The sequence below is a fragment of the Pristiophorus japonicus genome, chromosome 2 (assembly GCF_044704955.1).
Source record: "Pristiophorus japonicus isolate sPriJap1 chromosome 2, sPriJap1.hap1, whole genome shotgun sequence".
Classification (NCBI taxonomy): domain Eukaryota; kingdom Metazoa; phylum Chordata; class Chondrichthyes; family Pristiophoridae; genus Pristiophorus; species Pristiophorus japonicus.
In genome coordinates, this window is record NC_091978.1 from 209,030,950 (window position 1) to 209,057,239 (window position 26,290).

The following is a 26,290-nucleotide window of genomic DNA, read 5'->3' on the forward strand; positions in this document are numbered from 1 at the left end:
CCTCACCCTCACCCTTTCATCCACTCTGCCCACTTCCACTCAATTCCCCCAATAGCAGGCCAGAGCCCACACTTACCCTCAATCTGTTTCTATCCTTCCCTCCATCTTACACACCCTTACTGTCTGTTTCCCACAAAGGAGCTTTGTTTGCTTTCAAACTTAAATTTGTTTTTCAAAGAAATAAAATTAGAATGAGGAAAGAAACCATCTGACCTTCTTTCTATTTGTGATGTTCTCTCTGCCTCTGTCTCTCTCCCTTTATCACTGTCTCTCTCTTTCTCCACCCTCTGTCTCACAGGTGTTAGAACTTCTGTATCGCAGGTGTAAGCAATTAGCATTTACCTTTCCTGTCATCAAAACTCAGGTGAGATAATGAATTGTCTTGCAAATTCAACCTTTTCTTCTGAAATTTGAACTAATAGTAAATGTAAAAAAACCTCTTACCTCCCATTCTCCATCTCTTTCTGACTCGTGTTTCTCCCTTCCCGCCCCCAATATCTCTTTTCCCTTTAGACCGTGGGCCAAAGCCTGTTTTCTTGCCTAGATTTTTAGTTCCATAGGGCTAGAATTTCCAGTGCTTCACCGCCTGGTTTCTCAGCGGTATTGGTTGTTTTGGGCGAGAACCGGGTTGGCAAAAATTTCCACAGCTGAGTTCCGCCGGCAGTTTCGAAGTGCCGCTGGGTAGCGGACCACTGGTGTGCACCGTCCATAGACCGCCATCGCCCAATTTTTAGCTCAGCAGTGACCCGTAGGCAAGTTGAAAAAAAAAAGCCCACGAGAAGCAGCGGAGTTGGGCGGTGCTGAGCGGTAGGTATGTAGCCTTGCAAAAAAAGGTAAGTAGATGAGTTTTTACTAATTATTTTCAAATTCTCTTGCAGTGATTTAAGTGAAAAGGGTCCTGAGAATGTTTTTCTGATTTTTTATTTTACGTTTTTTGAAAAAATATTTTTTGTGTTTTTCTTCTCCTAAGCCCATCCTGTGGTGTAAATTTTAGTAATTATCGTCATTTTTTTTTAAAGAACCGCCCAATCAGCCCAAGATTCCATTTTCTACCGAGAATCGGGGGAAAGGTCCATTTTTTTTCGCTGGGCAGATTTTTTTCTTTTTTTTTTTAATGGAATTTTTCGCTGGCAATAATTTGAGAATCTTAGCGGTATTTTGGGTGGAAATCTGGCAATGGCGGATTTTTGGGGAATTCTAGTCCATTGTCTCTGTGTGGGAAGTACCTAGAACCATGCTAAATATGTTAAATATATATATCTGAAGCAAAAACCAAATGTTCCCAAGTCTGAAAATTGAGTGTTACTGAGAAATTGCCAAAAACAAAGAAAAACATAAAAATGGTTTCTATGGATTTTCTTTTCCCTAGCAACGGTGCCATATCAGCACTACTGCTCAACTTTAAGCATGGATAGTATAAGGATTGGTAAAAAGAAGTATCACTGAGGACACCGGGGGGCCGAAATTCGGCCTCCCAAAAAGGCTACGTACCGCCAGAAAGTAGCAGCCAGGCGGCGGAGTCGAGCGGCCACCGACTTCCGGTCTAATGATTGCCACGATCAAAATTCACCTCGGGGATTTTTCTGGCGGTCCCCACTTCCACCCCACTGCTGCAGATCATGCTAAGCACATCATCAAAGTGCTCACCGCCGATCTCCCGCACCTCCATGGCACCCCCCGCGAAATTTAGCTGAAAAAGTCCATGATTCGCCGCGCGGTGCACCCAACAGCTTTCCCTGTCGGTGCACCTTCCTTTCCCTCTATGAGCCACGGCTGCACGGCGACCCTTCAAGGGGAGAGCGCACTGCTGCCTTATTTTTTTTGCCGGCCGACCTCCGATTGGCCGGACAATTATGGCCCCGGGTTCGGCCGGGCCGGCAATAGGCAGCCTGGCACCCCTCTTGGGGGTCAGGCCGCTGGCCTGGCTGAAACCCTCCCGAGTGGCCCAGTGGGCCGAATCTAAACAATCACTGCTTCTCTCCTATTGTGTTCCTAACACAGATGAGGCTACACACAGGGAGGTTAAAGTAACAGTGACCTCAGTCTTTAATAAGACACTCCAGAGTGAGGAACAGGCCTTCGGGGCCGGCTTATATACAGTGCTCCCAAGGGATGCTGGGATCCCTTGCGACTTCGGGGATGAGCTCCCTGGTGGCAGAACATGGGAGTGCATGCTTTACAGATACGCAACATCACTCCCCCCCCCCCCCAAAACCAAAGTGAAAACTATTTACAAGGTGAGGCGGTCGGGAGCCTTTCTTTCCCTGATGGACTGCCTTGGTACAAATATCCGTTCTGGTGTGTTGGCTGTGCCCTCGCTGGGCTAGCGTGTTGTTGGCCCTGCAGGGCTGCTAGGTGAGCCTGGCCTTGCTGGGCTGTTGGGCGTGATGGGTTCGATTTCCTGGTCCGGCGTGGTGTCGTTGATCCTTTGGGTGTGTGTTGTGGGCTCGAAAAAGGTGGTGTCTGTTGTGGGTTGTTCAGGGCAGTCTGTGAACCGCAGCCTCGTTTGGTCCAGGTGCTTTCTGCAAATTTGTCCATTGTCTAGTTTGACTACAAACACCCTATTCCCTTCTTTAGATATCACCGTGCCCGCGATCCACTTGGGACCATGTCCACAGTTTAGCACGTACACAGGGTCATTCAGATCAATTTCCCGTGACACAGTGGCATGACCATCGTTTACATTTTGTTGTTGCCGTCTGCTTTCTACCTGATCATGCATGTAGTGTCTCTGCACCTTGTTACAAACTCACACTAGGCATGTATATATCAGACACGGTCATTCTGTGACCTTCACTTTATTCCCAGGACCAAGGAGTGCTGATCCTGGGTGGGACGTCCCCTTTTATACCTGGAAACCCAGATGAGCAGTGTCTCCCGCAAGCTCACCCCCTGTGGTCAGGGTGCGCATTTCAAGGGTACAGGTACAGTGTGCATGAGTTACAGTTACATAACTATTGTCATTGCAAGATGGTAAAATACATGACATCACCTCCCCCCTTGAGTCTTTTACTGTCAGAGGTTAAGTCTATCGGGTGGTCGGCGCTCTCTCGTGGAGCGCTGCAGTTGTGACTCTGATGGCTGAGCCTCAGCATGCGTCTCTGACATTTGAGGTGATTCCGGCCTGTCCGGGCTGGCCGCAGGGACTGTGCATGCTGAGGGCTGTCTTTGTTGCTCGTACGCTGGCAGTGGTGTGGGTGCTATCTCATCATTCTCTTCTTCTGGTTCCTCCGTGTCTATGCTGAAGCTTGTCTTTACTTGGTCCAAGTGTTTGCGGCATATCTGCCCATTGTTTAGTCTGACCACCATGACCCTGTTTCCTTCTTTGCCAATTACGGTGCCGTCAAACCATTTGGGTCCCAAAGCATGGTTAAGAACAAATACCGGGTCATCTATTTCTATACACCTCCCCCTTGAGCCTCGATCATGGAGCTCGGTTTGGGACTGGCGCTTGCCCTCAACAATGGGTGAATGAGGGACAGCCGCATCTTGAGCGTGCATTTCATGAGGAGTTCCGCTGGGGGTTCTCCCGTGAGCGAGTGCGGCCGGGACCTGTAGGCCAGCAGGAGGCGCGATAGGCGGTACTGAAGGGAGGGTCTTTGGCTGCGTAGCATGCCCTGCTTTATAACTTGGACCACCCGTTCCGCCTGATCATTGGAAGCCGGCTTGAACGGCGCTGTCTGGACGTGCTTGATCCCATTGCCCGACATAAACTCCTGGAATTCATGGCTGGTGAAACACGGGCCATTGTCGCTGACCAGGATGTCCGTCCGGCAAGCCGTGGGTCATGAAAACCGTACCCAGACTCTCCACTGTGATGGATGTCGTGCACGAGTTCAATATGATGCACTCGATCCACTTCGAGTATGCATCGACTACGATCAGGAACATTTTCTCCATGAATGGGCCTGCATAGTCTACGTGAATATGTGACCATGGCCTGGTGGGCCAGGGCCATGGACTGAGTGGAGCCTCCCTGGGGGCATTGCCCAGTTGGGCACACGTCGTGCACCTGCAAACCCAGTGTTCCAGGTCCGAGTCAATCCCCCGCCACCATACATGTGACCAGGCAATGGCCTTCATCAACACGATGCCAGGGTGCTCGCTGTGGAGTTCCCTGATGAACGCATCCCTTCCTTTCTGGGGCATGACTACCCGGCTGCCCCATAACAGGCAGTCAGCTTGGATGGAGAGTTCATCCATCCGTCTCTGAAATGGCCTGATTTCCTCGGGGCACGCCCTGTGCACGGGCACCCAGTTCCCAGTCAGGACACATTTCTTTATCATGGATAGGAGGGGGTCCCTGTTGGTCCAGAGTTTGATCTGTCGAGCTGTGATGGGGGTGCCCACAGTGTCAAAAGCCTCAACGGCCATGACCATCTCGGCGCTCTGCTCCGACGCCCCCTCGGTGGTGGCCAGTGGGAGCCTGCTGAGTGCGTCAGCGCAATTTTCGGTGCCTGGCCGGTGCCGTATGATGTAGTCATACGCAGCCAACGTGAGGGCCCATCACTGTATGTGAGCTGACGCGTTAGCATTGACAGCCTTGCTGTCGGAGAACAGGGATGTTAACGGCTTGTGGTCCGTCTCTAGCTCGAACCGTCTACCAAAAAGGTACTGGTGCATCTTTTTCACACTGTACACACACGCGAGTGCCTCCTTCTCGACCATGCCGTATCCACGCTCTGCCTGGGAGAGCGACCTGGAGGCGTGAGCCACCGGTTGGAGTCGGTCATCATCATTATCCTGCTGCAACACACACCCAACCCCGTAGGATGACGCATCGCATGTTAAAACCAGTTTTTTACAGGGGTCATATAAAGTCAACAGTTTGTTGGAACACAGCAGGTTCCTCGCCTTATTGAAAGCCCATTCTTGACAATCCCCCCAAAACCATTCACAACCTTTACGGAGGAGCATGTGTAATGGCTCCAACAATGTGCTTAAGTTCGGCAGAAAGTTCCCAAAATAGTTCAAAAGTTCCAGGAATGATCGCAACTCCGACGTGTTGCCGGGCCTGGGCGCCCGGCGAATCGCCTCAGTTTTTGATTCAGTGGGCCGGATCCCGTCTGCGGCAACCCTCCTGCCCAGGAACTCGACCTCTGGGGCCAAAAACACGCACTTGGCCTTTTTCAGCTGCAGGCCGACCCGATCCAAGGTTGAGGAAGTGTTCCTCAGTGTCTCAACCCGTTATAAGGATGTGGTCTTGGAACACGATCGTTCCAGGGATGGACTTGAGCAAGCTTTCCATGTTTCGTTGAAAGATAGCTGCCGCCGAACGAATGCCAAACGGACACCTGTTGTAGACAAATAATCCTTTGTGCGTCGTGATGGTGGTCAGAAGCTTGGATTCTTCAGCCAGTTCCTGAGTCATGTAGGCCGAAGTAAGGTCCAGCTTCGTGAACAGCTTTCCACCTGCCAGCGTGGCAAAGAGGTCCTCCGCTCTCGGGAACGGGTATTGGTCTTGCAGCGACACTCGGTTGCTGGTGACTTTGTAATCGCCACAAATCCTAACCGAGCCATCTGCCTTGAGGACGGGAACAATGGGACTTGCCGAGTCGCTGAATTCAACGGCCAAAATTATGCCCTCTCTGAACAGCCTGTCCAGTTCACTTTCAATTTTCTCACGCATCACGTACGGCACCACTCTGGCTTTGTGGTGCACTGGTCTGGCGTCTGGAGTGACTCACTACTTTAGTGCCCTTGAACGTTCCGACACCGGGTTAAAAGAGTGACTCGAATTTTTGCAATACCTGCGAGCATGAATTTCGCTCCACGGATGGATGGAATCCCCCCATTTCCAATTCATCTCAGCTAGCCAACTCCTCCCCAAAAGCGCGAGGCCATTTCCAGGAACAATCCAGAGTAGCAGCCGGGTCTGTAATCCATTATGCGTTCCCACCAAGTTTGCACTGCCCAGCACTGGGATGATCTCTTTGGTGTATGTACGTAGCTGTGTCTCAAAGTGTTCCAGTGTGGGCCTGCTAGCTCTGTGTGGCCATAGTCTCTCAAATTGTTGGCCACTCATGAGTGACTGGCTAGCTCCCGTATCCAGCTCCATGTGCACCGGGATGCCATTCAGTAAGACTTTCATCATCATGGGTGGCGTTTTAGTGTATGAGCTGTGGACGTCAGCCACATGAACTCTCTGAACTTCAGCATCCATGGTTGTTCCCCAGGCCTCATCCTGCATTACAGACCCCTCGTCTGGTTCCTCTGTCTCACAGACTAGCCTCGCTACTTCCTTTTTGCACATCCTGGCCAAGTGTCCATTACAAATCCTACAGGTATAAAGCTGGAGCCTGCAGCTTTTGGCAGTGTGTCTACCCCCACACCTCCAGCATGAGCTGAGAGTGCTGTTAACAAAAGGACTATTCCCAGGCATTCCTCTCTGATGGCCCGTTTGGCTGTTTATAAGCACTCTAAAATGGAGGGTGTTAATGGTCCCATCACGGGATGCATTGTTCCTCGTGATGGCGTGAATTGCCGATCCCCTTTCCATTGTCCCTGTTGCGGGCCCACCCTGGAGCTTGTTGCTGCCTGGATGGTGTTGAATTGTTTTTGCCTGCCTGCAGGGTTCTGTATCACTTTTACAACATTAACTCCCTGGTTCATCGCAACGTTTAAACCAGGGCTGCGTGTGTAAATGAGCTTGGTCTCCTCTTCCCCTGCCATAAAAGTCTGAGCTATCAACGCCGCCCCTTCTAAAGTCAGGTCCTTGGTTTTTATGAGCTTCCTGAAAATGCCGGCATGATTAATGCCCTCGATGAAAAAGTCCCTTAACATCTCCCCGCTGCAGGCATCGGAGAACTTACAGAGACTGGCCAAACGCCGCAGTTCCGCCACGAAGTCCGAGATGTTTTGACCCTCCCGATGCCGGTGAGAGTAGAACCGGTGCTGGACCATGTGTACACTACTTGCCGGCTTGAGATGCTCACTGATCAGCTGGCTGAGCTCTTCGAAGGACTTGTCCGCTGGCTTTTGGGGTGCGAGCAGGTCTTTCATCAGCGCATACGTCTGTGGACCACAGCTGGTCAGTAGATGCGCCCTCCGCTTTTCATGACAAAGCTCTGCTGGAGTCTTTCCACAAAGTCGCCCAGTCCTCACCCACACAGTAGCGTTCCTCTGTGCCACCGGTGGCCATCCTCGTGGTTCGGTGATTCCCGTTTCTCGTCGCCAAATGTAGTGTCTCTGCACCTTGTCACAAACTCACACAAGACATGTATATATCAGACACAGTCACTCTGTGATCTTCACTTTATTCCCATGACCAAGGAGTGCTGACCCTGGGTGGGACCTCCCCTTTTATACCTGGAAACTCAGATGAGGAGTGTCTCCCGCAAGCTCACCCCCTGTGGTCAGGGTGTGCATTTCAAGGGTACAGGTACAGTGTGCATGAGTTACAGTTACATAACTATTGTCATTGCAAAATGGTGAAATACATGACAATGCAGGTTGGGGTGAACCAGCGAGAGTCTGGTTTTAAGTGTCCTTTTCATGAGTAGCTCAGCTGGGGACACCCCTGTGAGCGAATGGGGTCTCGTGCAGTAGCTTGGGACAGGCGGGTTTGGAGTGAGCCTTCTGTGACTCATTTAAGGCCATCTGTGATGGTTTGTACTGCCCGCTCTGCCTGCCCATTGGAAGCTGGTTTAAACGGGGCTGAGGTGACATGTTTGATCCCATTGCGGGTCATGAATTCTTTCAATTCGGCACTGGTGAAACATGGCCCGTTGTCACTGATCAGTTTGTCAGGCAGGCCGTGGGTGGCAAACATGGCCCTCAGGCTTTCAATGGTGGTGGTGGTGGGGCTTCCCGACATTATTTCACATTCAATCCATTTTGAAAAAGCATCCACTACCACCAGGAACATTTTACCGAGAAACAGGCCCGCATAGTCAACGTGGATCCTCGACCATGGTCTGGAGGGCCAGGACCACAAACTTAGTGGTCCCTCTCTGGGCTCATTGCTCAACTCAAGGGAGGACCTTGAGACAATCACTATCACTAGGGGGGTAGTGCTGGACAGGCTAATGGATCTCAAGGTAGACAAATCCCCTGGTCCTCATGAAATGAATCCCAGGGTATTAAAAGAGATGGCGGAAGTTATAGCAGATGCATTCGTTATAATCTACCAAAATTCTCTGGACTCTGGGGAGGTACCAGCGGATTGGAAAGCAGCTAATGTAACGCCTCTGTTTAAAAAAGGGGGCAGACAAAAGGCAGGTAACTATAGGCCGGTTAGTTTAACATCTGTAGTGGGGAAAATGCTTGAAGCTATCATTAAGGAAGAAATAGCGGGACATCTAGATAGGAATAATGCAATCAAGCAGACGCAACATGGATTCATGAAGGGGAAATCATGTTTAACTAATTTACTGGAATTCTTTGAGGATATAACGAGCATGGTGGATAGAGGTGTACTGATGGATGTGGTATATTTAGATTTCCAAAAGGCATTCGATAAGGTGCCACACAAAAGGTTACTGCAGAAGATAAAGGTACGCGGAGTCAGAAGAAATATATTAGCATGGATCAAGAATTGGCTGGCTAACAGAAAGCAGAGTCGGGATAAATGGGTCCTTTTCGGGTTGGAAATCGGTGGTTAGTGGTGTGCCACAGGGATCGGTGCTGGGACCACAACTGTTTACAATATACATAGATGACCTGGAAGAGGGGACAGAGTGTAGTGTAACAAAATTTGCAGATGACACAAATATTAGTGGGAAAGCGGGTTGTGTAGAGGACACAGAGAGGCTGCAAAGAGATTTAGATAGGTTAAGCGAATGGGCTATGGTTTGGCAAATGGAATACAATGTCGGAAAATGTGAGGTCATCCACCTTGGAAAAAAATACAGTAAAAGGGAATATTATTTGAATGGGGAGAAATTACAACATGCTGCGGTGCAGAGGGACCTGGGGGTCCTTGTGCATGAAACCCAAGAAGTTAGTTTGCAGGTGCAGCAGGTAATCAGGAAGGCGAATGGAATGTTGGCCTTCATTGCGAGAGGGATGGAGTACAAAAGCAGGGAGGTTCTGCTGCAACTGTATAGGGTATTGGTAAGGCTGCACCTGGAGTACTGTGTGTAGTTTTGGTCACCTTACTTAAGGAAGGATATACTAGCTTTGGAGGGGGTACAGAGACAATTCGCTAGGCTGATTCCGGAGATGAGAGGGTTACCTTATGATGATAGATTGAGTAGTCTGTGTCTTTATTCGTTGGAGTTCAGAAGGATGAGGGATGATCTTATAGAAACATTTAAAATAATGAAAGGGATCGACAAGATAGAGGCAGAGAGGTCGGGGAGACTAGAACTAGGGGGCACAGCCTCAAAATACGGGGAAGCCAATTTAAAACCGAGTTGTGAAGGAGTTTCTTCTCCCAAAGGGCTGTGAATCTGTGGAATTCTCTGCCCAGGGAAGCACTTGAGGCTAGCTCATTGAATGTATTCAAATCACAGATAGATAGATTTTTAACCAATAAGGGAATTAAGGGTTATGGGGAGCGGGCGGGTAAGTGGAGCTGAGTCTACGGCCAGATCAGCCATGATCTAGTTGAGTGGCGGAAAAGGCTCGAGGGGCTAGATGGCCTACTCCTGTTCCTAATTCTTATGTTCTTATGTACACAGGACTCTAAGTCATAGTCAATACCGGGCCACCACACATGGAATCTGGCTATCGCTTTCATCATTACTATACCCGGGTGTGTGCTGTGGAGATCCGAGATGATCGTCTCCCTGCCCTTTTTTGGTAGCACTACGCGGATACCCCACAACAGGCAGTCTGCCTGAATGGACAGCTCGTCCTCTCGACGCTGGAACAGTTTGATTCTCCCTTGCATTTCAACGGGGATGCTGTCCCAGCTCCCATGCAGTACACAGTTTTTTACTAGGGACAGCAGAGGATCTTGGCTGGTCCAAGTCCTAATCTGGCGGGCCGTCACAGGTGATTTATCATTTTCTAACGCTTCCATGACTATCAACAAGTCTGCGGGCTGCGCCACCATCAACAAATTTGCAGGCTGCGCCATTTCCCCCCCCGTGATGGGTAATTGTAGCCGACTGAGAGCATCCGCACAGTTCTCGGTGCCTGGCCTGTGGCGGATGGTATAGTTATATGCTGATAGCACGAGTGCCCACCTTTGTATGCGGGCTGAGGCATTAGTATTTATCCCCTTGTTTTCAGCGAACAGGGATGTGAGGGCCTTGTGATCGGTTTCCAGCTCAAATTTGAGGCCAAACAGGTACTGATGCATTTTCTTTACCCTGAACACACACGCTAATGCCTCTTTCCCAATCATGCTGTAGGCCCTCTTGGCCTTAGACAAGCTCCTGGAAGCATAGGCGACAGGTTGCAACTTCCCCGCAACGTTAGCTTGTTGTAATACACACCCGACTCCGTACGACGACGCGTCACATGCTAGCACAAGTCTTTTACACGAGTTATACAATACAAGCAGCTTGTTGGAGCATAAACTGTTTCTGGCTGTCTCAAAAGCAATTACTTGTTTTTTTCCCCATACCCAGTTCTCACCTTTGTGCAATAACACATGTAGGGGCTCTAAAAGGGTGCTTAATCCCGGTAGGAAGTTACCAAAATAGTTGAGGAGTCCCAGGAACGACCGCAGCTCCGTGACGTTCTGTGGCCTGGGCGCGTTCCTGATAGCCTCTGTCTTGGCGTCTGTGGGCCGAATACCATCCGCCGCAATCTTTCTCCCCAAAAACGCCACTTCTGTTGCCATGAAGATGCATTTCGAACTCTTCAGCCGCAGCACTACGCGATCCAGTTGCTGGAGGACCTCCTCCAGGTTTTGTAGGTGCTCGCCGGTGTCCCGACCCGTGACCAATATGTCATCCTGAAAGACCACCGTGTGTGGTACCGACTTGAGTAGGCTCTCCATGTTTCGCTGGAAGATCGCTGCAGCCGACCGAATTCCAAACGGGCATTTGTTGTCGATGAACAGTCCCTTGTGCGTGTTGATGCAGGTGAGGCCCTTCAAAGACTCCTCCAGCTCCTGCATCATGTAGGCCGAAGTCAGGCCGAGCTTGGTGAACATCTTGCCTCCTGCCAGCGTCGCAAATAGGTCATCTGCCTTAGGTAGCGGGTATTGGTCCTGTCGTGAGAAACGATTAATAGTTACTTTATAATCGCCGCAAATCCTGACCGTGCCATCACTTTTGAGTACTGGAACAATTGGGCTGGCCCACTCCCTGAATTCCAGGAGATGATGCCCTCGTGTTGCAGCCTGTCCAGCTTGATTTCCACTTTCTCCCTCATCATGTGAGGTACCGCTCGCACCTTGTGGTGAATGGGTCGTGCCTCTGGGACCAAGTGGATCCGCACATTTGCCCCGGAAAAGTTTCCAATGCCTGACTCAAAGAGGGAAGGAAATTTGTTCAAAACCTGGGTACATGAGGCCTCATCGACATGTGATAGCGCTCGGATGTCATCCCGGTTCCAGCGGATTTTGCCCAGTCAGCTCCTTCCAAGCAGTGTGGGGCCATCGCCCAGGACAATCCAGAGTGGCAGTTCGTGCACCCTGCCCTCGTAGGTGACCTTGACCATGGCGCTGCCCAGGACAGCGATAGGCTCTTTGGTGTACGTTCGTGTGCATGGGGCTCAGGGCTGGTCTGAATGCCTTGTTGCACCATGGTCTCTCAAACATCTTATTACTCATGATGGACTGGCTAGCGCCAGTATCCAGTTCCATGGCTACGGGTAAGCCATTCAGTTTTACGTTTAGCATTATAGGTGGACATTTCGTCCAAAATGTGTGCACCCCATGTACTTCAGCATCTGCTTCCTCTCTCTGAGGTTCGAAATTGCTTTGATCCACCATGGACCGATCTTCCTCTGCCACGTGGTGGTTAGCAGGTTTTGCAGAGCTTGCAGCTGGAGGTGGAGGTGCCCCATTGTTCCACAGCTCTTGAAAACATACCCTTTGAAGCGGCATGAATAGGCTGAATGAAAGCCTCCACAAAGCCAACAAGGTGTGAATTGCCTTGCATTTATCTTTTGTTGGGGATTCTGAGTCATCTGGGTCACCTGAGGCCTGCTGGCAGTTGCAGACTCGTGGGTTCTGCCCTGTACATTTCTGCTCGCAAACACAGTTCCAGTTAATTTATGAACATTGCTCGCACGTGTGTGCTGAGAGATTTGTTTGGTGTTATCACTGGTGGACATAAACTCCTGTGCTATCACATTGGCCTTACTGAGGGTCAGTGTCTCTACAGTCAAACGTTTTCGTAGGATGGTCTCGTGGCCAATGCCCAGTACAAAAAAGTCTCTGAGCATTTGCTCCAGGTAGCCATCAAACTCACATTGTCTTGCAAGTCGCCTTAGCTCGGCGACGTAGCTCGCCACTTCCTGACCTTCAGATCGCTGGCACGTGTAGAACCGATACCTCGCCATCAGCACGCTCTCCCTCAGGTTAAGATGCTCCTGAACCAGTGTACACAGCTCCTCATATGACTTACCTGTGGGTTTCACCGGAGCCAAAAGATTCTTCATGAGGCTGTAGGTCGGTGCCCCGCAGACAGTGAGGAGGACCGCTCTCCTTTTTGCAGCACTTCCTTTTCCGTCCAGCTCGTTGGCTACAAAGTACTGGTCTAGCCATTCGACATAGGTTTCCCAGTCCTCACCCTTCGAGAACTTCTCCAGGATGCCCACAGTTTTCTGCATCTTTGCGATGGATTCGTATTCTCGTCGCCAGTTATTGTGTTCCTAACATAGATGAGGCTGCACACAAGGAGATTAAAGTAACAGTGACCTCAGTCTTTAATAAGACACTCCAGAGTGAGGAATAGGCCTTAGGGGCCGGCTTATATACAGTGCTCCCAAGGGATGCTGGGATCCCTTGGAACTTCAGGGGATGAGCTCCCTGGTGGCGGAACATGGGAGTGCATGCTTTACTGATACACAACATCTCCCCTTTAAATGCACACATGCACACTGAGGTCAGCACTGCTCCGCAGCTGACTGACAGCAGCGGAGACTCCGTCTCGCCCCCACTTCCGCCCCTCACCAGCACTTACCACCGCACTTCCATCTCCATTATGACCGACTTCCATTCCGCTCCCCAAAAATTACCAAAGAGCTGAAAATGGATCAAGAGTCCACCTCGTCTGATGTGACAGTAAAAACACCTAGAGAAAACAGTAGGTGCACCAAGTTTACGACGGGGGTGAATTTCTACCCCCTGAGTTCTGGACGTATCATATGGTGCAGTTATACATAAATCTACGTTTTGTTTTCATATCCGTTGCTAAGAAAGAAATCTACCATAGAAACTTATTATTTCATACACACTTACTGACATTTCAGACAGACAGCCGCACTCATTTGTCAACCATATAATTATAATAATTATAATAATAAAAGTAATAGTATTAATTTTTTTTAAGATAGATGTACTGAAAAAACAAAATAGATCTGAAAAAAAATTAAAAGCTGAAAAGAAATGCATATCTATGAATCATCTAGAAGTCTCGGGCAAAGATGCAACATTCTCACAACCTGCACACAAGCAGATGCCAGTGCAAGGTAGCTTGTTGAGAAGACAAGAGCACCTTCCTTGTGCACACTGGGTCTTTTTGCTGGAGGAAGCGTTATCCAGTCTGTGATACGTACATCATCTTCAAGTTTCCACCCATGATCCTTTGGAGATGCCAGAGCAGTATGGTACAAGGGCCTGCAATCAGGTCTTAAATCCAATCTTCTCATGGGAACTTTGGCTCCAGGATCCATGCTAGTGTCCATGTCTGTGTCGGTCTCACTTGTGCTTGTTTCTGAAAGCAAATCTCTGACTGCCTCCTCAACAACTTCTTCTGTTGCAGGAACTTCTACAAAAACAAGATCACTCTCATTAATGTGTGATGATCTGACAAATTTCAGGAAAGGATAAGATTTCTGCATTCTACGTTTTAGATTATACATTTTATAAGAAGAAGCATCGATACCCTCTTTCTCAAAAATGCATTTCTTAAACAAACTGTTCAGCTTTGTCATTCTAAGAACTTCACGATTCTTTACAATTCTGCCCTCTATCACTGTATCACAGAAGTGCCTATAACCTGTCTGGTAGAGGTTGTCTTCTTGAGGGGCTTCCTGCTCCTTTCTGGTCAAAAATCTGGTGTAGCTTTGGTAGCAGCTAAGATGATACCTTGCTTCAAGGGCAACAAGATCTTGTCCACAGATATGCAACAGGATTGCCTCATCTTTGCAGGTTTCTGCTGCAAGGAGCAGCTTACCTGCAGTTTTAGTCTCACATTGTACCAGCCTCTCTCTTTGTCTCTTTCGGCTGTGTCTCTCCACAATGTTCTTGTCCTTCTTGCAGAGAAGGCACTGCACTGGAAGAAGTTGGGAAGCCCTCGCAGGTATTACCTTGCAGTCTGTCGTCTTTGAGCGAAGCAATCGAACCTTGGTGGCGGCTTCATTCCTCCCCTCTTCTTTCTGTACTGGTTCTGCAATGGCTACGAAGGAATGATGAAATGGATATTCTAATCAGCACCACCTTTGGTCAATATTCCTTTTTTTTTTGGCTGTTAGTGCATGTTATGACCAGAGTGAGAAGTTTAGACTCAGTGGGGCTGAAATTGCCCCTTTCTGTAACAGCCGTGACTACCTCAATGGGCCGGTAAGCACTCACTGCTTGGTCGGTGCAGCAGGGCCGCCATTTTGAAAATTGCCCTCGTGGATTTTCCCAGCGGAGAACGTTTCCACTCCGACCGACCGGCGGCGACTCCCTTTCTGCCCCGCGTAGGAAATTGCCTCGCGGGAGCGAATCGGCCGCCAGTCGGTGCCACTGACAGCTTTTGCTGGCTGGATGCTTTTTGTGGCTGGGTGGCGCATCTGCCCTTAAAGGGGAGGGCGCACTGCACGGTTGCCATTTTATTTTCATTGTTGGCCGACTGCCAGGTTGGCCTGACAATGGTCGCCACGGGTTTGGCCTGGCCACCTCTTGGATCTCGGGCCACTGGCCCGGCTGAAACCCTCCCTGGTGGCCCAGTGTTGCCACTAAAGTGGCTGTAGAGTTCACAGCCCTTCCCTTTAGCTGAAGGCGAGGGACATTGTGACGTGTCAGTGAGGCGCTGATGACTCGGAGCAACGGCCGCTCCGACCCACCCGCACTTCCGCCCCCCTCTCCTGTTGACACCACTTCCGCCCTGCTCCAAAAAAACCCAAAGAACTAAATTTCCCCGGATTGTCCGCCCTATGCATTGGGGCATGCACAAAGCACTTAGAAATCAGTAGATGCGCCCCGTTTTGGGCGAAGGGCAATTTCGGCCCCAGTCAGTCTACACAGAAATAAGTATATGGGGCTGAAGCAGGCCCATGAAATGGAACATGTCAAACGGCATAAGCATTGAACTAAGGAACGAAAGTTGGATATGAATATTTGTAGGCTGATACAGTTTCATAGGAAATACTGTAAAATCTCATGTAGTCATGTTCATAATTCTGATTTGCCCTTTCTTGCTTCTTCTTGGCTCTGTCGATCTTGGAATTATCAGTGAAATGCATGTAGCACTGCCGATGATATCCAATCGAATGTGGGATTGTTGCGAGTCTTTCTGGTGTAATAACCAGTTCCAGATCTAACCTTTCAATGGCATTCTCTGCAATTTTAGCTTCTCTAGTTCCAGTAAATTTCCACTGATGAACACTTGTGAAAAATTTTATCCAGCTAGAGTCCGAAAAATAAATGATGTTGCCGCAACTACCTGCATGCAGCACACCATTGTTTCGGTGCATGCAGTTACTGACTCTCATTTATCTAGTATAGTATTAGGCAGTCCCTTGTACAGAGATTGTGATTGGCTGATTTTGCTTAACTGACAAATACAGCAGTCATGATTGGTTATTTAAGTAGCTCGCAATTATGTCATCACTCTGGGTTTTGATTCATATTTCTGCCTATTTTCTAATGAAAATTTCTGCAAAATGCTCACATTTTGATGAAGATGGGAAAATTGATTTTTGTAATATGGGTTCCCTAAACTAATATTGGTGTGAATATGAAGTACTTCCACAGAGGGTACGAGGGAAAAGCATTTTTTTGAGACTCGGCCCACAGTCTACTTCTCTCATACACATTCTCTAACCCATTCTCTCTCGCTCCCTCGCTCAGTTTAATATACTTTCTAAAGTTTAGAGAATATACAACCATTGCTGCAACAGGTGCATAATCAGAACACTGTCACACACACGTAGCCTCTATGTTTAAAAAAAACCTCAGTATGAATTTTACCTCAATAAAGCTTTGAGCATTTGCTTTTCAAAGCTGAGTAGAAAGTGCAAGAAGCTAAAGAAAAGTATTCTATCAATGCAACTGATTGGTACTGATATATGCTGGAAAATTAGGTACACTGCTCATGTTTAGACTGAACAATCCAAATACAGCTCACAGTTACAGCGGTGGGCAAGACCAAGCCAAGTTTTGGGAAGCGGCTGAGGCCTTCAGGTATAAGACGCAAAAGACAGTTCAGTGGATAAATGTGATCATGTTCTGATGAAATATCTAAATTTCTGATTTTATATTTTGTTTAATACCTTGTATTGATCATTAGAAATGTTGTTATTGAAAAAAATTGGGAGTGAAAAAACATTTCCGAAAGCATTTTGAGCGATTTATGGGAACCTGAGGACAGATTGCACGGTCACAGGGTGATGAGTTTACATGACCAAAACCCATTATACATTTGGACATAGGAATTTAAAATGGGAACAAATTGACATAAAAAACGTGACAAAGGCATGATAATAAAATGTCAAGTAGTGTAAACAGTGCATGCAGATATTTTAATATTTTATTAGATGGTAATGTTATATCTTGTACAAAGTGTTTTTTTAAAGCAAAAGAGAGAGTGCTGTGTTGTCTGAGGAGCCATTTTTCAGATGAAATGTTAAATCAAGGTCCTGTCATATTACTCAGGTAGATGTATGTTTTTAAAAAGCAGGAATTTGTCCAACTTTCCTCCCTCAACTAACATAATCAAAACATAGGTTGCCTGGTCATTCTTTGTTTTTTGTGAGACCTTTCTATGTGCAAATGTGCTGCTGCATTTGTTTGCATAGAACATAAGAATTAGGAGCAGGAGTAGGCCATATGGTCCCTCGAGCCTGTTCCACCATTCAGTGGCTGATCTTCGAACTCAACTCCACTTTCCCGCCCGATTGCCATATCCTTTGATTTGCCTAAAATCCAAAAATCTATCTATCTCAGCCTTGAACATACTCAACAATTCAGCATCCACAGCCCTTTGGGGTAGAGAATTCCAAAGATTCACAACCCTCTGAGTGAAGAAATTGTTTCTCATCTCAGTCTTAAATGCCCAACCCCTTATCCTGAGACAGTGCCCCCTAGTTCTAGACTCTCCAGCCAGGGGAAACAATCACTCAGCATCTACCCTGTCAATTCCCTTCAGAATCTTGTATGTTTCAATGAGATGACTTCTCATTCTTTTGAGAGTATAGGCCCAATCTACCCAATCTCTCCTCATAGGACAACCCTCCCATCCCAGGGATGAATCTAGTGAACCTTCATTGCACCGCCTCTAAGGCAAGTATGTCCTTTCTCAGATAAAGAGACCAAAACTGTGCACAGTACTCCAGGTATGGTCTCCCCAAAGCCCAGTACAATTATAGCAAGGCTTCTTTACTCTTGGACTCCAACCCCCTTGCAATAAAGGCCAACGTGCCATTTGCCTTCCTAATTGCTTGCTGTACCTATATGCTAATTCTCTGTGTTTCCCTGTATATAAAAGCAGACAATGGATTTCAAAAGTAATCCTTTGCTTGTAAAGTGCTTTGGGACATCCTAAGGACATGACAAGTACCATTCCCTCTAAGGTGCGCAGCTGTGCACCTGTGCACTAATGCTTGAATTGAATTACCACGCAGAACAGGACAGCAGCTGGAGCGGGGAAGCAGCTCCATTAAAACAGCAATGATTTTGTAGCCCTTGGCGCATGCACGGTATCACGGAGCCGTGTACGCGCACCCGATCCCCTTTTGCGCATGCGCGATTTTGTCGAAGTCACAACATGCACAGTACCCTACCGTTGTGGCTGTCAGTACATGCCATGCTTTGCACCGACATGACTGGATTTGTTGGGGTGGGAGAGAGAAGAACGAGAATCGAAGGGGAGTGAGCGAGAGAGAAACTGAGGGAGAGAGAGAGAGACTGGGGGAGAGAGAAAGAGAGACTGGGGGAGAGAGAGATAGACTGGGAGAGAGATAGACTGGGCGAGAGATAGACTGGGCGAGAGATAGACTGGGAGAGAAAGAGAGACTGGGGGAGAAAGAGAGAGAGACTGGGGAGAGAAGAAGAGAGGGACAGGGAGAGAGAGATTGTGGGCAGAGAGAGACACTGGGGAGAGAGAAAAAGACTGGGGAGAGAGAGAGAGAGAGACTGGGGAGAGAGAGAGAGAGAGAGAGAGAGAGACTGGGGAGAGAGAGAGAGAGACTGGGGAGAGAGAGAGACTGGGGAGAGAGAGACTGGGGAGAGAGAGACTGGGGAGAGAGAAACTGGGGTGAGAGAGAGAGAGAGAGAGACTGGGGAGAGAGAGAGAGAGAGAGACTGGGGAGAGCGAGAGAGATAGACTGGGGAGAGAGAGAGAGAGATAGACTGGGGAGAGAGAGAGAGAGATAGACTGGGGAAAGAGAGAGAGAGAGAGACTGGGGAGAGAGAGAGAGAGACTGGGGAGAGAGAGAGAGAGACTGGGGAGAGAGAGAGAGATAGACTGGGGAGAGAGAGAGAGATAGACTGGGGAGAGAGAGAGAGAGAGAGAGACTGGGGAGAGAGAGAGAGATAGACTAGAGAGAGAGAGATAGACTAGAGAGAGAGAGAGAGACTGGGGAGAGAGAGAGAGATAGACTGGAGAGAGAGAGAGAGATAGATTGGGGAGAGAGAGAGAGAGAGAGAGATAGACTGGGGAGAGAGAGATAGACTGGGGGGAGAGAGAGAGATAGACTGGGGGGAGAGAGAGAGATAGACTAGGGGGAGAGAGCGAGATCGGAGAGGAAGAGAGACTGGGGGAGAAATTGAGACTGGGGGAGAAAGAGAGACTAGGTGGAAGAGAAAGGCTGGGGGGAAGAGAGAGGCTGGGGGGAAGAGAGAGGCTGGGGGGGAAGAGAGAGAGACTGGAGGAGAGAGAGACTGGGGGAGAGAGAGAGATAGACGGGGGAGAAAGAGAGACTGGGGGAGAGAGGGACAGGGAGAGAGAGATTGTGGGCAGAGAGAGAGACTGGGGAGAGAGAGATATAGATTGGGGGGAGAGAGAGATAGACTGGGGAGAGAGAGATAGACTGGGGGAAGAGAGAGAGAGAGAGATAGACTGGGGGGGAGGGAGAGAGAGAGATAGACTGGGGGGGGAGGGAGAGAGAGAGACTGGGTGGAGAGAGAGAGATAGACTGGGGGGAGAGAGAGAGATAGACTAGGGGGAGAGAGCGAGATGGGAGAGGAAGAGAGACTGGGGGAGAAATTGAGACTGGGGGAGAAAGAGAGACTGGGTGGAAGAGAAAGGCTGGGGGGAAGAGAGAGGCTGGGGGGGAAGAGAGAGAGACTGGGGGAGAGAGAGAGATAGACGGGGGAGAAAGAGAGACTGGGGGAGAGAGGGACAGGGAGAGAGAGATTGTGGGCAGAGAGAGAGACTGGGGAGAGAGAGATATAGATTGGGGGGAGAGAGAGATAGACTGGGGAGAGAGAGAGATAGACTGGGGGAAGAGAGAGAGAGAGAGATAGACTGGGGGGGAGGGAGAGAGAGAGACTGGGGGGAGAGAGAGAGATAGACTGGGGGGAAGAGAGAGATAGACTGGTGGGAGAGAGCGAGATGGGAGAGAGAGAGAGACTGGGGGAGAAATTGAGACTGGGGGAGAAATTGGGACTAGGTGGAAGAGAGAGACTAAGTGGAAGAGAGAGGCTGGGGGGGAAGCGAGAGAGACTGGAGGAGAGAGAGACTGACTGGGGAGAGAGAGAGATAGACGGGGAGAAAGAGAGACTGGGGGGTAAGAGGGGGAAGAGAGAGAGACTGGGGGGAAGAGAGATAGATTGGGGGGAGAGAGAGAGATAGATTGGGGGGGAGAGAGAGAGAGATAGATTGGGGGGAGAGAGAGAGAGATAGTCTGGGGAGAGAGAGAGATAGTCTGGGGAGAGAGAGAGATAGACTGGGGAGAGAGAGAGATAGACTGGGGAGAGAGAGAGATAGACTGGGCAAGGGAGAGAGAGAGAGACTGGGGGGAGGGAGAGAGGGAGACGGGGGGAGAGAGAGAGGGAGACTGGGGAGAGAGAGGGGAGACTGGGAGAGAGAGGGAAGACTGGGAGAGAAAGAGATTGGGGGGAAAGAGAGAAATTGGGGTGAGAGAGAGATTGGGGAGAGACTGGGGGGTCAGAAAGAGAGAGACTGGGGAGAGGACAGAGACTGGGGAAGAGACAGAGAGAGACTGGAGAGAGATTCCCTGTGCTTCTTACAATGGTAATTTAAAAAATCTAACATCCACTGTCAGGACCTCATTTAATCGTCTCTCCTAAAACCTACAATCAGTTATCACTCAGGATTACGCTGAGCTGGAACACTAAGGGCATTCAATTAATTGCAAACAGGTTAGTGGAGCTGTGTCTGATATGAGCACCTTCATTATCACAAGAGCACAAATAGGACAGCATTGTCAAGAAGCATTTTCTCAAAAAAGGAAATAATCCTGCTCATTTTTCAACATTGACTAGATTTCAGATGTTACAAAAAAAGGGAGGAATTGACACTGATTCTCTGCTTTTCCTTTTGCTCTGTTCTTTGCAGAGAGAGACAGCACGGCAGAGACATAGAGAGAGAGAGAGAGAGAGAGTGAGAGTCAGGGACATGGAAAGAGGGAGAAAGACCGAGACTGGGACAGAGGGAGAGGGAGAGAGAGACTGGAACAGAGGGAGAGAGAGACTGGGACAGAGGGAGAGGGAGACTGAGACAAAGGGAGAGAGAGACTGAGACCGAGGGAGAGAGAGACTGGGAGAGAGGGAGAGAGACTGAGACAGAGGGAGAGAGAGACTGGGACAGAGGGAGAGCAAGACAAAGTGGAATAGGAGCAGAAGAAGAGAGTGACTGGGACAGAATCAGAGTGGTGACGGAAGGGCTGAAATTGCCCCCCGACTAAGAGTAGGCGCACTTACTGATATTAAAGATTTTTCTCCGCCCCAATCCATGGAGTGAATCTTGCGTCAGAATTCGGCTCTTTTTCGTCTATGGGGTGGTGCTGAGGGGCGGAAGTGCCCTTCGGTCGGGTCTGGTGCCCCAACGGGTCATTAGCGTAGCGCTGCTGCGTCACAACGACCCTACGCTTCAGTTAAATGGGAGGGCTGCTGCGAGCTCTGCAAGAAGTTTAGTTAGGCCCACTCGACCACCAGGGAGAGTTTTGGCTGGGCCAGCAGCCTGACACCCAAGAGAGGGTGCTGGGTTGCCTGTTGGCGGCCTGGCCGAACCCATATTCACCATTGTCAGGCCGACCTCGGAGTCGACCTGACAATTAAAATAAAATGGAGGTGCCGGCAGTGCACCCTCCCCTTTAGGGGCCAGGCACACACAGCTTCCTGCAGGGGAAAGCTGTCAGTGGCACCGACTGGCAATGGCGCCGCTCCCGCCGGGCAATTTTTCAATGGGGTCGGTAAAGGGGTCGCCGCCAGTCGGTGTGGGGTCGGCGCATGCCTGACGGGTGGCAACACAGGTGGCGCGGAATCCCTTTTCCACTGCTCCCAGCCCGGGGGCAATATAGGGAGCATAAGGTCATCCGTCTACCCCCGGTCGGTGAGGCCTATCCGCTCCATTGCCTCCATTAGAGGCGGTAATGGAGCTTAAGGAGGGGGGCAATTTTGGCCCCTGAGACCGGAGCAGAGGGAGATAGAGAGAGACCCAGACAGAGGGAGACAGGAATGAAGAGAGAGGGGCAGAGAGAGAGAGAGAGCAAAAGAGGGATAGAGAGATTTGGGTAAGGGTCCACTCCAGCACGTGTAGTCCATTCCTGAGCAGCGGCCACACTTTGCAAATTTTGTATGTTTTTCTGCACGTGTGAATAAGTGCTGCATTTCTGACATGTTACATGGGGGGGTGTGCTGGTTCAAGAAAACAACATTTATTAATGGAAGTGCTTGAAGTTGAAAATACGGATACCTGTTTTTGTTCAATTCTTTTTATAACTGTGAACTAAAGAATTGCAGCACTTTATATTTGTTGCTTGTCTGGTTGCATTGTGATTAATATTCTAATGTAGGCGTCCAGTACGTCAGCACCAGAGGAAAGCTGCTACTCCTGCGGTTTGTGCAGCCATTGCTGTAGTGACGTGAGGGATGGTCTAATACATTGAAAACTTTAAAATTAATACAAATTGCACAAAGAGATATGCCTCTTTCAGCTCACCTTGGGCATTTGGATTGTTTGTCGATACATAACCGTGTAACCGAGTGACGTTTCTGAAGTGTTAATGCATTATTATGCAGCTCTTTTATATCCCAGTCAATTATGATAAGTATCTTTTTAAATCGAGCTTGTACATGACAAACTAAAAGCTTTTAATTAATTCGACTAACAAACTTGCAGAATGGGCATGTAAATGGCAAATGAATTTCAATAATAGATAAGTGTGAGGTGGTGCACTTTGGTAGGAGGACGAAGGGGAGTACCTAATCCTTGGAAAATAAGAGTCCAAATGAGGTAGAGGTGCAAAGACATCTAGGGGTATAGATTCACAATTCATTAAAAGTAGCAAAGCAGGTTAAAAAAGCCATAAAAAATGCAAATAAAGCACTGGGGTTCATTTCAAAATCAGAGAAGTTATGTTACAATTCCATAGAACCTTGTCTGATTGTCTCATGATTTGAGACGGTTTCTGGCAATATGATATTGTTGCATATATGCTTAAAAGTTGTTATTGTAAAGCTTGTTGTTGTAAAATTTGCTCACGGACGAAATGATCACGCTCAAAGGAGTTTGTGGCCTGCCCAGTACAGAAAAAAAAAACTTTTGACAAGGTGCTACATGAATTCATGCTCTTCTGTATAATGGAAGCTTATTATGTATTTACACATTCCAGAGATAGCCTGAAATAAATCTGTTTTGCTCGTACGCGGGCTGATTCTGTAATTTGACACTCTTGACTTGGAGCGGCACTTGCAGTCAGTGCAAGTTGGGAAATTGCTAGCCCTAATGGACAGATAATTGAAGGCCGCAGGCCTGCGATTTTGCAACCTGCACACCCCATGAGCACCACTCCTCACTGCGAGTGCCCAATCACACAATCAGCTCTGCTACATCATGTGGTTTACCTGCAGTGCTGGGTGAACTGCACAAGCTAGTGATGATTCGTGCTCAGGAAGACATTTTCAAGCTGGCATAGGATGCGCAGCTAATTGGAGCTCTACTCAGGTTTAACGGTTTTTTTCGTTCACGGAATATGGGCATCGTTGGCAAGACCAGCATTTATTGCCCATCCCTAATTGCCCTCGAGATTCCCTACACATTGTGTTCCTGACTTCAAACATCTCATTGCGAGGATCCAAACACAAAAAAAAATCAGAAGACCCATCACCTTAAACCACCTCCAAGCAAGAGAGGGTTCTGATGGAAAGTCCCACCTTTCGCTTTCAAATTCTGACCAGCAGCACACTTTCAATATTTTTTGTTTTTATTTCAGATTTCTGCCATCGCATGTTATTTTTAACCTCTAACCATTTTCTTTGTGTTCTTGATAGGTTATATATGCACTAAATACCAAAAGTGATGAGCATGAGGCTTCCCTGCAGGCTATTAAGGAAGCTCACCAGGAGGAGATCCAGCATATCATTGCTGAGACACGGGGAAAGATCCTACAGTACAAAAGCAGAATGGGAGAAGAGATGGACATGCGGCACCAAATTCAGTCCCTTGAAGGTACCCTGGAGAAGCACAAGAAACATAAGGAAGAGGTCTTGGCAGACTTTGAGGTTTACAAGCAGCAGGTGGCGGAGCGTGAAAAGAACATGGAGAAAGAACATGCAGAAAGAATAATGGCACTGTCCAAGGAGATGCTTGACATTAAGAAGGAATTTGAGAGCAATCTGCAACACTTCATGAAAATTCAACACAGGTTAGAACAGGATAAACAGTCAGCAATAACAGAGATTGTGAAAGTAAACCACAAATCAGAAAATCTTCAGGAAAAATGTAGAGCGCTAAAGGGCTGTTTCGATGAAAAATTTACATTAGAAGAAAAGCACAAACTGGATCTTATAGGTTTGAATCAAGAATTAGAATTCCTAAAATCTGAGAACAAGGGACTAACCGCAGATTTTGAGAAAAAAGTGAGTAAACTACAAGTCTCGCATCAAAAGGAACTGGAAGCTTTGAAAAAAGCTCTACAGCAGTCAGTGACTGAGACACTGAAACAATGGCAAATAGAACAAAAAAAGAGCCTTCAAGCTCAAGAGATAACCTTACAGCTAAAACTGAAGAAACTGGAGAGTGACATGGAAGTCAAAGGTCACATGTTGAATGAGTCGAATAACCAGTGTCAGAAATTGCAGGACTTGCTGAAGACTGCAGAGTTCAGAATCCAGGTGAGCTTGCAATATTAAATGTTTCATAGCTATAGAAACAAAATGGTCAAGTACAAAAGCTCTAGCAGTATTATCTTTCATTATCAGCAAAATTAATACATTTTGATTTATTTTTCCATCAAAATTTATATTTTGAAGATTACCATTTGCGTCACGGGATGAAATATTTGCTACAAATACTTCAATATACTAAAATACATTCTGTAGATTTTTGGGGCCAGTATCTTTACAGCCACTTGTGCATTTACACCAACCCCGCAGCTTCTCCAGCTTCTCCTGCTTCCTCCCCGCCCCACCCCTTCACCTCACCATTGGTAGAATCTTCAGTCACCAGAGTCATATTCTCCAGAATTTCCTCCCTAAACCTCTCCACTCCTCTTTCCTCCTAAACACATTTCCAAAACCCATATCTATGACCAATTTTGGCCACCCCTCCTAATCTGTCCTTACCTGGTTCAGCATTCCTTATGCCTATCTGTGAAAGCGTCTCAGGATGTTTTATTTTACAGTATAGGCAACCATATTACTGCAAGTTGTTGCAGTTTAATACAGTTTATCGGGATACATTAATTTTTGTCATTTTATAAAATTATTTTGACCATTTGGTCTGAAAAAATATTTTGACTTTTTTTAGTGTTTTCTTATTGTCACAATGTAAAGTGTTTCCTCTCTTTCTCAATCTATTCCTAAAGGCTGTGAGTCATCCTGGTGTATTATTCTATAAGTGCACATAGCCCACTGGCCATTTTTCTGTGACTTTAAGGCTGAGTCTCAGCTGGCATTCTGACTTTGGGTGTGCATCACAGCAAAACCTGATTCTGTTCTCACCTGACATCCACACATGAGCATTTTCCAGCAAGTGTCACTGTATCACGATCCAGTAGATACCCTGGCTGATGTATGCTCATTGGCCCAGGAGAACTGTGGCCAATTGAAGCATCCCCACTGCCATCCAAGTTAAGTACAGACAACTCAGCATAGACTGGGAACCTTCCTGGTTTCTATGACTCATTACTTTAAGCTATTTGGAGACCCAATCAATATATAGTCATTACCAAATGCCATCGCGTCTGCTTCACACATAGAAGATCCTATCTAGTAATAGAAGCTCTATTTAGAATGTGTAGCAATAAATAGTGAGGGTAAGATCTGCACAAATATATTCTGATCCCCAAAGGTAATAAAGTGAACCCACAGAATGAAGTAGATTTTCCTCTTATTTCCATTGGGTGCAGTACAACGAGGAAAATTAGAGAGTGAGGATCATTCCTGTAGAATAATTGAAGATAATTGTGCAGGAAGGATCACGCAGTCATAACAGAGCCTGTCCTATTTTCCTACTACTAATTTAAATGGGCCGAAATTCAGGCAGGCTCTGCATGAGTATGTGATCCTGCATAAATTTTCTTCAATGTGCTGGGTTTTATGCAATTCTTTATGTCCAAGTGTAATGAGAGCAAAATCAGTCCCACTATATACTCATTGTCCACTGTTCAACCATGACCTGCTGCTCTCGGTATTCCTTCCCTAGATCAACCCCATCAGTACAGGAACCATTGGCTGTACCTGTCCCTGTAACCTTTAGTACTGTTTCCAAACTAGACATTTATCCCACTCCTTTTTGAAGGAGTTAGTCAAGATAAAGTTAGCTACTTTTTGGGGGAATCTGTTCCACATTTTATCTATCCTGTGGTGGTAGGTGGGGAAGAATTCTTCTCA

General features: G+C 47.9%; 1 protein-coding gene across 3 annotated transcripts in view; it reads left to right on the top strand.

The window, feature by feature from the left end:
* The window catches only part of LOC139243617 (protein FAM184B-like), a 418,508-nt gene that overhangs the window by 290,157 nt on the left and 102,061 nt on the right, over positions 1-26,290 (top strand). For all 3 annotated transcript variants that reach the window (XM_070870807.1, XM_070870810.1, XM_070870811.1), the window contains exon 2: positions 23,729-24,571. In XM_070870807.1, the coding sequence (XP_070726908.1) occupies positions 23,729-24,571 (843 nt within the window). The remainder of the gene's footprint in view (positions 1-23,728; positions 24,572-26,290) is intronic.